At 35.0% G+C, this 16,092-nt stretch overlaps 1 protein-coding gene across 1 annotated transcript; it reads right to left on the reverse strand.

Moving 5' to 3' along the window:
* Positions 1-2,731: 2,731 nt before the first annotated feature.
* Positions 2,732-4,827, reverse strand: LOC106748363 (UDP-glucuronosyltransferase 2B7-like). The gene is made up of 5 exons (XM_014626806.1): positions 4,368-4,827; positions 3,854-4,224; positions 3,447-3,669; positions 3,144-3,363; positions 2,732-3,056 (listed from the first exon to the last, which is right to left on the reverse strand). Exons 1-5 carry the CDS (start codon positions 4,825-4,827, stop codon positions 2,732-2,734), a joined length of 1,599 nt encoding a protein of 532 aa, XP_014482292.1.
* Between the last annotated feature and the right edge of the window lie 11,265 nt (positions 4,828-16,092).

A 16,092-nucleotide genomic window follows, 5' to 3' on the forward strand; every position in this document is an offset into this window, starting at 1 on the left:
CCCTACTCCTCTCGTTACATAACATCTAAATTCCTCTCGAAAATGTAAGACGCTCAAGCATGATCTCAAGATGTAAGACGGGTTATCACCCGTCATAAAATGTATTTAAAAAATGGATTAGTTTCGTTGTGTTTGGGCAACATATCGCGATTGGGAAATCAGCCCGTTAAATTTGTTTCGGACAAATTATATGGAACTTAAACATCATAACGAAAAATATATCCAAGTTTTACTAAATGGTTATGAATGATGATAGTTTTTGAAACGTTTATAATCTCTGCTATATTTCGAGTCGTGTGTCATAGTTTATTTTCGGTTAGCGCTTTGATGTGGTCATCATCCATAACCGAAGGTCTTCCAGAGCGCTTCGTGCCTTCAAAGTCAAAATTATCCGTTTTAAATTTAGCGAACCATTTTCCGAATGGTTGATAAAACAATGGCATCGTCCCCATACATTTTACAAATTTTGCTCATTATCTACACAGCATTTTTCTCTTTACTGTAATAGAGAAATATCACATATCGAAAACGCACCTTTTTATCTTTTATCTTCAAAACTCAGTAACAACGCATAGACTCAACCGATCTCAACCAAACATTTAGTGACGCATTAAAATATCATTTGTTAAACGTTATGTAAATAACATATATTTTCAATCACTTTGACAGCTCACGCAATGCTCATAAAAGCATCTGTTGAAACTCGTACGAACTTCTCGGACAACCCAATAATAATAACAATATAATAATATTTTTCTGATAATAATAATATTTCTCTAAATAGTAAATAGCGCGCGGGGCAACACTCGTCACACAAATCTCCATGCAATTTCTAACTAATACCATCCTTGAAATTAAGCATCTTACATCTCCAAAACGAGCCTAGATGCTATATGAGAAGAGTGGAGAAATAGTAGTCGACGGAATCCCCCAAAAATAATGCAAACTATCCGCAGACTTGACTATAACTACAAGTACTATATTATTGCGTATGGGAGTAAGTTTCCGCCCATTGTAGAGAGATGTCGTTAGTAGCACTGCTTGTGTGTTTGATAAAACAGCAATACATGTATTTGAAAAGTGTGTTCAAGCTTTTGAGCCCAATAGTTAAAATGGCATTCGTTCAAAGCGTAAACAAGAGTAATTTTTTGCATTGAAAATGACGGAACCTATTAAAAAAAAACAACAGAAAGTTGTTCTGCAGGAAGTTTTATTCTGTTATTTTGTTTTAAAAAAAAGTGCTACAGAAACGTATTGTTTGCTCATAGATATTTACAGTGAGCATGCTCCATCCAATACTACTTGCAAAGAATGGTTTCAGCGATTCGGCAATAGTGATTTCGACGTGCGCGACAAAGAATGCGAAAGTGCACCGAAAAAATTTGAAGATGCAAAATTGCAAATATTACTTGAAGAAGATCCATGTCGATCGCTCGAAGAGTTGTCAAAAGAATTAAATGTTGATAGATCCACTGTTGAAAAACATCTACACCCAATGGAAATGGTGCAGAAAGAAGGAAATTGGGTGCCATACAAATTGAAAAAGAGAGACATGGAAAGACGTTTGGTCACGTGCGAGATGCTGCTTCAACGACAACAAAGGAAGGATTTTCTGCACCATATCGTGACTGGCGATGAAAAATGGATATACTACAATAACGGTAAACGGCCGAAAGCATAGGTGATACCAGGTGAACCAGGTCCATCAATGCCAAAACAGAATATCCGGAATAATGCTTCGAAGGTTATGCTGTGCATCTAGTAGGTTCAAAGGGGTGTTGTATATTATGAGCTGCTGAAACCGTCCGAAACCATCACTGGCGATCGTTATTGACTACAACTGATACATTTGAACCAAGCTTTGAAAGAAAAACGACCGAAATGGGACAATAGGCACGACAAGCTGATTCTGCTACATGACAACGTTAGACCACACGTTGCAAAACCGGTCAAGAAATACTTGGAAAGAGTGAAGTGGAAAACTCTACCCCACCCGCCGGACATTACTGCTACAGATTTCCATTTGTTCCGGTCCATGCAGTCGGCCCTTTCTGGAGAGCGATTCAATTCTTATGAAGGTATCAAAAAATGGTTTGATAAATGGACCGCTTCAAAAGAACAAGATTTCTTCCTTCGAAGAATCCGTTTATTATCTAAAAGGTAGGAGAAAGTTTCCGCTTCCGATGTAGCATACTTTGAATGAATTCACTTTGTATTATTTTCTTTAAATAAATACCTCTTTTTTATTAAAAAAGGGCGGAAACTTATTTCCATACCCAATATAATACATAACGGATGAAGTTTGTATGAGACACCCTGTGTATGAAATATATAATATATTCGTTCTCTTTTTTATAAAAGATTAAACGTTATCTCTGTTCAGGAGTAAATATTAATGTACACTTATTATATATATATATATATATATATATATATCTTTTACATCAAGATATTTATTCACTTTGTAGTTGTTTGCAAGGTCAAGTCAATTTGAAGGTAACATGTGCAATAGTAGCAGTACTATGATATACATAGGTTTGTGTTAATTATATTTTCGTGCCTTATTACTCCAAGGTTGCATAATATAATTGTATGACCTGAATAATATTATTGTACCTGAAACTAATAACAATATCGTAAATGTTTTACACAAAGTATATAATTCGATGGACTATGTTAAAAATTACTCAAAGAGATGCGAGTTATTCTCACCGTGCACTATAAATAATGCTCAGCTAGTTTTTTCTTTCACGCTCATGTTGTGGAAACCAGGTTTATAAGTGGTATATATCAACATACGATTCCGAATGATAAAGTACAAACACTCGGTTAGAACAAAAAGGAGGATCATTATAATCATAAATATAGCGATTGCGAGAAAGGCTATGATGTTCGTATCATATCGTTCGTAGAACGGTTGATCCGCGCCGTTGTATCGCATGTAAGGTACACCATTGTAACGCATCACGTGTTCAATCCACCATACGAGCTTCTCGATATCGTCAACTGGCTTATCCTTAATGAGATCGCTCAATCGGATCATATTTTCCTTATATCTGTATCAAAAAATTCTTCGAGTGATATGCGATTCTTTGATATTGCTTCTTATACCTAATTGCCCGCTCTTGATTTATCGAACGTACTGTTTATCGTTGAAAACGTCGCGAATCGCGTTCACGAGATCTGTGTCGGATAAATTGTTATAGTTCAATCGTCGAGCAACACCTTTCTCGAATAGCCTATTGATCGTATATCCTTGATCGTACATAAGAGGGATCCCAACAAGCGGCACAGCAAAGTGAATAGCTTCCTCGGTACTTTGAACACCACCCTGGTAGACGAAAACCTTAATGTTCGGATGAGCTGTATAATTACATTGATTATTATTTGAAGAGAAAAGATACCATCGTGATGTTGTAATACAGTTTAATAGTTTTAAATTATACCCAGAACTTCTTGCTGCGGAATCCACTTCATTATGAAAACATTATCCGGTATTCTTGGTGGTTTTTCTTTCTCGAATTTCCAGAGAATCTTATATGGTAACTTCGTGAATGCTTGAACGACCACGCTTAATTTTTCTTTCGGCAAGCAACTCGAATTTATGGTGCTCCCAAGACTCATGTAAACAAATCCTTCCGTTGCGCCATCGAGGAATTGTTTTAAATTCTAAAATTATAAATTAAAGGTAAAAATAACAGGGTTATATAAAATAAAATTAAAAATATACACTTAAATCAACGAACGAATTATAAATTGTTATATTGTAAATAACTTTTTTTCGTCCGCAAAAACTTTTATCGATATTTATTGACATACATATATCGGTTCGATCGTAATAATATACATTTACCTTTGGCAAAGGTGATGGTTTCTTCGTAACATGTAAGCTATCAAAATAGATTATGTTAGGTACTTTGGGTTTAATGTACGTAAACGTGAACGATCGCCCTAAGAAAAGCAGACTCATGTTTCCTATCGTATCGAAAAGATCGCCCGCGTTAGCGCTTAAATATTTTCGGGCTATTTCCTGCTGTTGAGGCATATAGATGTAAGTCCAACGATAAATATAGGCCAACATCTCGAGATAGTTTGTCATTCTCTGCCAAAAAGGCAGGTTAAAACCGGCATTTCTATCAAATTCCCAATTCGAGGGATACGAGGGTAACAGCAAATCGCCAAGAAGATACCGTATATATTGATACACTTCCGTAGACGTTATACCTAAGACAATGATGAGAGAAACTATTTATTTTTTAACATTCCACAAAGATCACTCGTATCAAATTTGAAGAATATTGATATTTCGGTACAAATCGGGTATAATCTAACGTAGTCTTATTTTTTTTTGATACAATTATTCTTACCTATTAAAGGTGCGTGAAATCTATATGCAAAACTACACAGAGCGGGTCCCAACATTACATCTACAATAACCAAATCGAATTTCTCATTGCTTTCCGGTGCATAGAGCTGTCTCACTTGAGGATGTTCAAACGTCTCCCTGTTAATCATGTTCATTAAATCCAACGTGATCTTTTCCACTTGCCATATCGAATTAGATAAATGTTGACTCATGAATTCCTCATTGTGAAGCGTAACTTTCAAGAAGCTAAAATCGATTTCTGTGTAGTTGCTTAATGTAGCGTTTATCGGTATCGTAATCAGAACCAATTCATGACCCCGCTTATGTAGGGCTTGCCATAGCGGTCGAAACACCAACTGATGACTATGTAGAGGTGCAGGAGTGATGATCAGGATTCTCTTACAATTTACCACAATCGACAGTAACATAGTAATCGACAGTAAAGCGTTTCTCGTCTGCATCTTTTCGTTAATATTATGTCGAACAATTTCACATTGACAGGAAGCACAATAAGCTTCTTCTTATTTAACACATTCGCGAGTTATATGCGAGCGATACATCGATTCTAACGAGAGACCGATATTACATGCGTATGACACCAATAATTAATCATTTCACATCCGCGTAAATAAGCAAAATCCTTTTTATATTATCACTTGAAAACTGAAAATATGAAATAATCCGTAACGTACAGACAAACAATAATAGTAACTATTTTAAGTGACTACTTTGTGAGAGTTAATCTATTAAATTTATACGTTGTATTGGCACAACGTATATGACACGTTATATACACGACTCTCTAGACTGGCGGAATGACCAAACTTAAGGTAATACGTACTGTACAATATCGTTATATATAGACCCGAGGTCAGCTTTGACAAATATTAGCATTTGGAATGTCACATTTATGATAATACATTATGTTTTGTCATATAATTATATAATATGCTAATATTATCGATTTAAATAACGTTGTAAAGATTTCTATTTTGCTACAAATTGAATTGTAAATTAAGCGAAATGAAGAAATGACCTAGAGTAAGAAGTTAGTTCCACATTTTTCGAATTTATTCATTTTGACAATTGTGCTAATTTGTGCTAGATTTGTACTACATTGTGCTCAAATGATAAACTTATACGGAAAAAACTAACTCTATTATGGCAACCGATAATATTCAGTTAATTGGGTTACGGCGAAAAATTGAACGTTAGCGAATACGGCCTAGTCGATGCGGAAAGAGATAATAATTATTTTGAAGTTTACTACTTTCGGCAAGAATGGAGGCGTTGTTTTATTTATGTGAAGACCTCTGAAGAACACAGCATTCGATTGCTCGGGTTTAATATGTTCGCATGCTGGATTTTCGTTGACCAACAATATGTTTTTATTCTTTATTATATCGATATTCAATACGTCGTTTTCGAGATGTTTCTTGATAATTTTTTGCTGTGCAACCGCGAACTCGTTCATCTAAAAATGAAGGTGTCACCACGTGTCAATGAAATAATTTGTGCTAAATCGAGGGCAGTGCCTCTCCGACCGCAATTTCCCAATTTGAGGAATGCGACAAAGTTAGTGAGTCACCAAAAAAGTACTAATGTTTATGCATGTCCATGGATATGACTCTTGCATAATATCAGTTTGGATATATTAATGTTTATTAACACAAATAAGTTATTAGAATTGCTTACTTTTTCTTTTATACACAGAAGATATTCGAAACTTTTCCGTTTAGCGCTCGTGTGAAAATAGAACATCTTTAACTGAGCAAACAAATCATACACCGTTTAGTAAATTTCGCAATAGTTAACACGTTGAGCGCGGCGCCGATTTTGCTATCTTTTCCGCTCAGGCGGCAGCGAGCGAGCACTTGATGCCGAGCGCTCAAGAGGTTTTTGGGATAGAGAGTATGAACAGAAGATTATTTGTTACACTTTACTGCGGGATGGTGCAGCCAATGCATAAGTATACAAATTATAAACAGAAGATAATGGGAAGGGGAACGGCAAGAAGGTGACCTCCAAGAGACGATCAATCTTATTGTAATATGTGCAAATCTCATCCACACCTTTGCTTAAAATGTTTTAATAAACTCCATTAAAATTATAACATTAATTTTTTAACCTTTGACAATGCCGGTTTCACGCACCAATGTCACCCAAACGAAAAGTCCACTGTCAGTCCCCAGGTAGTGACACCGCCTGAATGGAAAGTTCACTGTCAGTCCCGAGGGACTGACGTCGCACTCAATGTGTTAATGAGTAATTACGTAAGGTATTTACATAAAGTGCTTAATAAATCAGTGACTTTGATAAGAGATGCGTTCAGATCGCAAGTTTAATATTATTTGTAATGTTTGCTATTCTTTGTAGGCATACACACCAAGGTTTCAAGTAGATCTGTCAAATAGCAAATTTTTAACACCGTTTGAAAGCTTATAAGTTAAGCGGATAAATTTGTATTGTTTTGCTACAATGGAAAAAAAGTGAATTCCGTATGTTAAAGGCCAAATTGGTCGAATTGCGCTACGAACTGCCCCTTCATTCACTTTATTCTCCAGATTTGGCCACCTGCGACTTTTTTCTCTTTCTAAATATGAAAAGATGAATCGCTGAAAAAAGTTTCGCATTGAACGAAGAGGTCATCGCTGATACAAAAGCATATCTTGCAGAATTTGAGAAATATTTTTTGGAAGGCTTAAAGAAGTTGGAATATCGTTGAGCAAAATGTATCGAGCTAAAATTATATTGAAAAATAAGTTGCATTTTGGTAAAAAAAAAATGTGTTACATCCTAGGGAATAACGAATCCTTTTCTTTTATGATCAGGAAGCAGACGGGTTTGGGCAAGCGTTATTGTAAAAAGATACGATTACACGCCGCCAAGTGCGTCATGAGCTTCCCAATGCGTCTGCGATCTTATCCGCCTTTGTACATGGTCGGACTCAGGCCTTTTGATAGGATTAGGTTCTTAGGATCATTTATAACATCCAGATGATATTAGGAATTTTCCAGAATATCCGTTTTTCAATCCTCTATATCCGTTTTCCACGCAACCTACTCTCATTGCCGATCGTCATTCACCATCCCTAAAAATCTTCCCTATATAAGCCTCACTCTCTTGCCGCGAGCACCTCTCTTTGCCCGTTTAACTACTGTCGCGTATTATCGTTTTCAATATCTTTTGCGTTCGTGCCTGTGGCTTCCGCCACGACTTCGCCGTTGTTGTTCAGATCGGGGTCTCTCCAGTGTCACCCGTTTTGTGAAACTTGCTGTGCGTAACTCAGGATTTCTTAAAGATATTCGTTTCGATATTCCGGTAATTAGTCCGAGTATCAGAATCGCTCGATTTAACCGTAATCAGTTAGTGTTAGTCAGTCAGCCAGTGTCAGTCAGCCAGTGTCAGTCAGTGAGTCATTTTCACTTCGCCTTCTGCTGCTGAACAACTCGCTGTGCAAGTCGAGATCTCTTAAGTGAACTATTTCTTTCGGTATTACGGTACCCCATAAATCTGGTACCACGATCAACGAACTCATGTTCTACGTACTATTCAGCACAGTTGATTCATCTAAATCGTAAGTCTCCATTTCATATTTAAACATGACTTTTAATCATTTCAATCCAATCTCCAATCCCACTTCACTCCTCAAAACAAACACGTACACAGCATAATTATTATCTTCCTTGTATTATATAATGATGGTTTTCTCGCCTTACCGATACATTAAATATTCTTGTTACGTTAAATCAGATCGTATTATATTAAGTTACACGGATTACTTTTTTCCTTAATCTTATTTTAATCTTCATCTTGTATTTGCATTATTCCAATAATGCTGATTTATAAAAGTTTGTTTAATGTTAACCTATATATCTCATTGTTTAACTTTAGCTAACCCTTTCATCTTTTAAATATTGTATCTTTTACAATGACTTTTCTCATCAATTTACCACTATTATTAATCCATGTGAAAACCAAATTATATTATTAGTATAATTAATAAACTGTTTTATTCAAAATGCCCTAAATTTAACCAAGTTGTTATAATTATTTATTCATTTCCTTTCAATTACTTAAATCTGAATTCCCCTCTCAACTCTTTCATATGGTCCTATCCCAGGTAAAGAAATTAAGTTCTTTGACCTAAATAAAGGACCACCTAACATACGTTCTGTGATCGGAGTAAATGGGCCTCTCCGAACCTTGACCTGATCTGCAGACCTACCAGTACGTTTAGGCTTCGCGAGTGCGAGAGTAAGCGATGTTTGTTGCGTACATCCTCTTCCAGGACATAACAGATGCTTTTATTTCAAAGTCACTAACTTATCAAATCCCCTTCATATGATGATTGCTCGGTGTGTTGACACTATGTACTATATATATATATGTATAATATAATAAGCTTGTTCGTTTTAATTAATCTAGTGCTGCACTGGAACTTCGTTTCTTCCCTCTTCAACATTAAATTACTTTTCTTACTCCAAAGACAAAGAGTGAAACCTATTTCGGCTAAAACGGATATTCCTAACGAATGTGTAATACAAATAGACTTAAAAATAACATTTATATCACATAGTAAATCACAAAAGTATCGATGTGTAGATAATTAATTTGACAATTAACAATTCATCAAAAAATAAGAAAGATCTTCATAATATTGCTTTCATCAAATTGCAAGTATATATAAATATTTGTGTATTTTTTTATATTTGTATAAACTACGATGGTGGATCAAATGTAATCCAGCCTTTTGCAAATAAACGATATATTTTTCAAAATCAATTCTAATTTTCATTTTTTATCATTCAATTCTTATTTTTCTACATAGTACCCCGTCTTATTTATACACTTCCTCTAACGGTCTGATAATTTTTTAATTCCGGTACCATAAAAAGTTTGCAGACGTGTATCAAACCAATGGCACATGAACTGCTGCACCTCCTCGTTCGTTGTAAACGCTGTCCACCTGTGGAAAAGCTTCCTTGAGTGGCCCAAATATATGGAAGTCGCATGATAACAGGTCTGGGCTGTAGGATGGATGTTCTAGGACAACCCAATGCATATCGCCCAATTTTTGTTGTGTTACTGCTGCGGTGAGGGGTCTGGTGTTGTCATGGAGAAGCAACACACTTCTAATCGGAATGCCACGCCTTTTTGACCGATAGGCAGCTCTGAAGTTCCTGAAAGATTTCAAGAACAGTTAAGTGCCGATCGCCTTCGATGAGTTCTCGAACAGTCTCGGTGATTTGCACTGTGGGCAATGTTTTCAACACGCTCCCGTCCTTTCTTAAATTCGTTACACCACTGCTTCACACCTTCCGTTACACCCGGCTTCAGCCCATGAAAGGGTTCTTTCCCTGAACTGTACGAGTAAACGGCGCCGAATTTCAGCAGCATTTACATTTTCGTTGACGAGAAACTTAATAATAACACGTTGTGCAACTGCGAGGTATACCTCTTTCTCGCTCATCGTGATTGCTACTGAGAGTAAGAAGCACATGGCGCGCCAACGTTATTACTGCCTTCCACATGACCCCCCTCCACTGTTCAAAACGTTGCAGGTTCCTCACGCCGCCGACGGGTGCGCAATTAAAAAAAACTCGTTAATATTTGATCCATCTTCGTAATTACATGCGCATTAGGAGAGGAAAAATTAATTCCTGCATCTTACATACGATATTTATCACAATACATCTGCTTTTTCATCTTATGGAGATGAGTCAGTATGTTTAACATGTGATTTTTCATTTCATTTATAAATATCCCTTGCAGAAATTTAATACTGAGAATTACTAAGGAATTTATAATAATTAAATACTGACAATAGTTCAATAATTATATAATCATTGGTAAACATATTTCAAATTATTATATATATGAAAAGATTGTATGTGTTTTTCTATTGATATTCATAATAAAATAAAAACAATAAATACAGAAAAAAGGTAAAACGAAAAAACACAGACTCAGGGCAGTATTGAACATGGGTCAATTTAGGTAGTAGTCAGGAATCTTAGATCTTCTCCTATTGAAATTTGCTTGATTATGCTCACTATCTATTATATTTTCACTGCTTTTTCAATATTTAATCACTACAAATTTAATCATTCTCAATATTAAACTTCTATAAGGATATTTAACTACTAATGCGCTATTAATGTACTATTAATAATTAAGTATTCATATTAATAATAAGATAATATTTAATCATTGCAAATAAGTACTGAAATATTTGGGATAACTGTTAACTATAATTTAATCATTTCGAATTACTAACAACGGTGTTTTAAATATTCAAAGTAAATAATTAATCACTAGCTTAGTAATAATAAATTTCTGTAAGGGATATACCGGGTATTTTAAATCACTCGCACACCCCGTTTAAAAATGAGGGAAGTAGTTATTTTGAAAAATGTTTCAGACAAAAGTTGTAGCGTATAAAAAGATCCATTTACTGATATTATCAGTTTGACCTTGGGTGGCGTCGCCAAGGTCAAAATAAAGTTACCTAGAATTTTTTAATGGAATCCCCTCCTATTCATTGCATATTCTTATAGCTTACCTTGAGAGCTTTTCAAAACACTATAAAAAAAAGTATTTTTGCATTAAATACTTTTCGATTTATAAGGCTTGAAAATTGCAGTACCGCCAGCGTGAGCACTATCCAAGATAGGTATAAGGTTCCTACGGAGAGAGAGAGAGAGAGAGAGAGAGAGAGAGAGAGAGAAAGAAAGAGAGAGAGAGAGAGTACACAATCTATGCGTAAAACTATAGATTGCAAGTTCCTACGACATCGCTTCTACGACCAATAATACCGGACTTTTCGTTGCTTCCCCCGCTACATTTGAAAGTGTTCGAATGTCTCCCTGTTAATGCTGTTTATTACATCCTACGTGATCTTTTCAGTTTGCCATATCAGTTTAGATAAATGTTAATGGATGAGTTCCTTATCATCAAGTATAATTTTCAGAAAACTAAAATCGATTTCCGTGTAGTTGCTTAATATTTAGTTCATTGATAACGTAACTCTTACAGAAAAGTACTACTGCTTATGATAAATGGGCCATTAATAAAGTACTGTTGTATAATGTACCGTTATTCGTACGAGTAATAAAATTACTGGGCAACAATAATTTATCACTAGCTAATTTATCATAAGCAGTAATACTTTTCTGTAAGGAAACCATGACCAATTCATGACTTCGCTTATGTACGTTAGTTGCAACGACCGAAACACTGATTGATGACTCTATGGATGATGTGATGATCAGGTTGTTTACAGTTTAATGCTTCTGGTAATACGAACATTCATAATAGCGTAATAGCCAATAGGAAAGCATCTCACATCTGCATCTTTTTGTTAATAATACTGAATAATACTGAACTTTTCGTTAATATACTGAAAGATCTACCACTAACAGTAAGTACAAAACGTTTCTTTTTATTTAACGTGTTCGCGAATTACATACTAGCGATACACCGATTCTCACAGGAGACTTATGTTCTATGCATGTGACGACAATAATTATTCATTTTATCTGCGTAAATATGCACAAAATCATTTTCATATTATCATTTAAAATTATCGCTTAAAAAATAAAATATGTGAAATAGTCCGTGACAAGCGAACGAACAATAATATCGATTGTTAATCTATTATAATATATTGCGTTTTATGGTTACGCGATTATCTATGCAAGCGGGTTGGCCATGTCTGAGATAATAAATAGTGTGCATTGTAGTCGCATGTGAACCTGAAGTCAGTTTTAACAACTATGAGCGTTTTAAATGTCAGCATTTTAAAATTTTATTATGAGCAGTTATAATATCATATTTATGAAAATACATCGATTTTGTCATTTTATAATTATTTTAGAATTACACGATATGATAATATTATCGGTTATAAGAAATATCGTGAACATTTCTGTTTTGTTACAAAGTGAATTATAAATTTAGTAGAACAATGAGGGAATTGAAAAAAAAATTATAAAAATGTGCTTACTAACATTTTTTTATAAAATTTTTATTTTTGACACAAGGAATTTTATTTTCGACATAAAGAAACCAGTAATGTATGCTCGCTAAAATATAAACAATAGCTTTGTATTCCTGACATATGTGGAGAAAGATGTAATTGACCAAATACTTATTTTTTTAAATTCACGTTGCTTTCTTTTAGTCAATTTTTTAAAAGATGCTTGGCATGATCTCGGACGGCATATACACGAAATTCTTTCAGTTATTGTTCTTACACGCTCTGTAATCGTTTCCTATCTTTCATTCTTCTCATATAGATTTTGGGATATCCTTTTTTAAGAGTACACGGTCATCATCACTCGTGCATCGCAATCATACAAATTTTATATTGGTGACCATAACGTCAACGCAAATAGTGAATGTTATTTACTCAGAAATAAAAACGTTATTTAGTGTTATCTAGTGTTACGGTGAACGATGTATATGCGCAGTTTTTTTCTTTCAAATGACGTCACTACCGTTTACCATACACGAAATACGATTTTACTGAAACTTTCTAATATGTGCCGTGCAATATCGTTTATAGGTGGAAGCGAGGCCACGTTTATCAAATATTAGCATTTGTAATGTCACATTTATGAAAGTTTATAGTTTTTGTCTAATTACACGATATGATAATATTGTCGGCTATAAAGAACATCGTAAAGATTTATATTTTGCTAGAAAGTGAATTGTAAATGTAACAGAATAATGAGAAACACGTGGAAAAATAATGAGAATGTACTCATCAATATATTTTTATAAATAATTTTATTTTCGACACAAAGAATTTTATTCTCGACAAAGAGAAACTAATAATATATACTTGCTAAGATTTAAAAAATAGTTTTAAATCCCTGATAGATGCGAAGGAAGATATAATTTACCGAATAGTTTTGATTTTAATATTAGGTTTTATTTGATCGTACACTGAATAACTTGAGGATCGCAGGTCTCGTAGGCGCGCTATTACTTGAAAATGAAGCGTAAAATCCGAAAAATAATCATCGATATTAAACATACTATTATAAATAGTGTCATAATAAGCAACGCAATGATATCCATATCGTAACGATGGTACTACGGTTTACCTCGCTAAATCGAAGGTAATGTAACCTTCCCTTGTATTTCATAGTATATTCTGTCCACTATATCACATTCTCCATGTTATCACGCAGTTGATCTTCGGCAATGGAGCTCACGTATCATCCCTTTGTAACTAAATATAAACATTAATTATACGATATCAACAGCACTTTAATTGTATAAGTAAAAAAAACTTGTCATTGATAGGATAAAAAATATTTCACTTATGCGAGTATAATTTAGACGAATTCTTATTCTTCTCTGTTGTGAGATATGCGCATAGATTTGTTTCGACTATAGAGAATTCAATTGCGTATTTAAAGTTTCATGAATATTTATGGCCTAATTAAAATAATTTATATCGTTTGATTATATCGCTTCGATATATCGAGGGCGGTTCAATAAGTACCCGTGTTAGAAATGAAGACACCATTTTTTCAAAAAATTTTTTTTTATTTTTCAACATAGTCCCCTTTTAGAAAGATACACTTCTCCCAATGTTCCTGCCATTTTTTTAACCCCTTCAAAAAATAGGATTTGTCGAACTCTCCAAAATACGCCTCTGTCTCGGCGATGACTTCCTCGCTTGAGCTAAATTTTCTTCCCGCGAGCCATTTCTTCATGTTAGGGAACAAGAAAAAGTCGCAGGGAGCCAGATCGGGTGAATACGGGGGGTGCGGCAGCAATTCATAACGCAATTCATGCAGTTTGGCGGTTAACAGCCGCATCCGCTTGTTGTCCACCGTGAGCAATCGCGGCACCCATAGGGCCGACAATTTTTTCATCGCCAACTTATCATGTAAAATATTAATTGCCGTTCCGATCGACACACCTACGGCCTTTGCTACTTCACGCACTTTCGTTCGTCGATCAGCGAGAATCATGTCGTGGACTTTTTGAATGATTTCCTCGGTAACCACGTCTGCCGGGCGTCCTGGTCGCTCCTCATCAAAAACGGATGTTCGCCCACGTTTAAATTCGTTGAACCAATGTCTAACTGTGGTCATAGATAGCGAAGTGTCCCCATAAACAGCATTCAATTTTGCTTTTATCTCCTCGCATTTTTTCCCATCCAAAATCAAAAAGCGAATTACCGAACGATACTGCTCTTTTTCCATCTTAGCGAAAATCACGAAACACGTCTTACTCGAATGGCTGCCAAATCCAAACTAACCTATCAATCAGTCTGCAATTTGTTTTGCCGTCGTTTGATAGATGACAGCACACGATGATAAGACCAACTTCCCTCAGGAACGCCCTCTGTCGTCTAACACGGGTACTTATTGAACCGCCCTCGTACATATCTTTTATCGCAGAGATTGTATCGAATGGCCACGTCGAGGGTTTCATTCGTTTATTCGTTGATTTTGAAGTGTATCGCTACACCTAAAGACCAATCGCTGAACTCGAGATTGCTGATCAACCTTAATAGGAATCCCTAAGAGTGGAATTGCATAATGGATAGCTTCCTCGGTGCTCTGGAGTCCACCTTGATAGATGTATAGTTCGATATTCGGGTGAACTGAGCGAAAATGGGAGCATGTTATATAAAATAAGTATTTAGCGCAAAATAATGATTTCGCACTTTTAATCTTATTAAGTACGCCTTGTTGCGAAAATCATTTCGAGATAAACACATTATTGAAGTTCCTACTCGACCATCGGAGTCGGATTTCAAAACTATTTTATAACTTCGAAAACACTTCAACAAAGTTCTTCAGCATTTCTTTCAGTAACATGCTCCAGCTCGCGGTGACTCACTCGCGCTCTTGAGACTCACATAAATAAATCCCTCCGTTACATCGCCTAGGAATCGTCTTAAGTTCTTATCATCAATTTAAATTTATTATGCAAGTTTATTACGAAATAATGGAGTTTGAAAACTGATAATTGCCGAACACGACCTAGCTCGATACGGAAGACATGATCATTTCTAAATTTTTTACCTACTTTTGGTAAAGACGGAGGCGTTCTTTTATTTATGTGGAGACCGTTGAAGAACATCACATTTGGTTGTTCGTGTTTAACGTATCCATATATTAGATTTTTGTTGACCAATAAAACTTTCATATTCTTTATTATAGCGATAACATTTGTTACGTCATTCCCAAGATGCTTCTTGATGATTTTCTGTTCTGCAACTACGAATTCGTTTACCCAAAAATAAAGGAGTTTCCACATGCCAATGAAATTCCCAATACAGAAAATTGTTATTATTCCCTACAAACTTTGCTTTTGTGATCAGAAGACATTATTATATTTACTTATTTCCAATAAGAAAATGTGCGATGTTACGTCTTTTCGTTCACATAAACTTAGAACAAAACAATATATGAATCAAAATTAACATGTATTTATCTATTCTAATACATATAATAGTTTCTTATTTTCTAGAATTTTTCAGATAAATTGCTGAGTAAACTTGAAGTAATTTCCAAAAACTTCTAGAACGTTTGTGAACCTTCTAGAACACTGGAGGTCATTTTAGAACTTTGAAGAACATTCCAGAATCCTAAAGAACACTCTAAAATCCTAGAGAACATTCTAGAACTTTTTAATAATAACAAGTAGTATAAAAATAATTGTCTTAAGCCCACTAGTTCAATTTTATTCCAGCT

The sequence above is a fragment of the Dinoponera quadriceps genome, unplaced genomic scaffold (assembly GCF_001313825.1).
Source record: "Dinoponera quadriceps isolate SergipeBrazil2010 unplaced genomic scaffold, ASM131382v1 scaffold321, whole genome shotgun sequence".
NCBI classification, from domain to species: Eukaryota; Metazoa; Arthropoda; class Insecta; order Hymenoptera; family Formicidae; genus Dinoponera; species Dinoponera quadriceps.

Bases quoted from the DNA above. Each gene is read 5' to 3' on its own strand.
- LOC106748363 (XM_014626806.1), bottom strand. From the start codon at position 4,827: ATGCAGACGAGAAACGCTTTACTGTCGATTACTATGTTACTGTCGATT. The intron at 3,364-3,446 runs GTATAATTTAAA...GTAATTATACAG, and splicing joins TCCGCAGCAAGAAGTTCTGG to CTCATCCGAACATTAAGGTT. The intron at 3,057-3,143 runs GTACGTTCGATA...TTTTTGATACAG, and splicing joins GACGTTTTCAACGATAAACA to ATATAAGGAAAATATGATCC.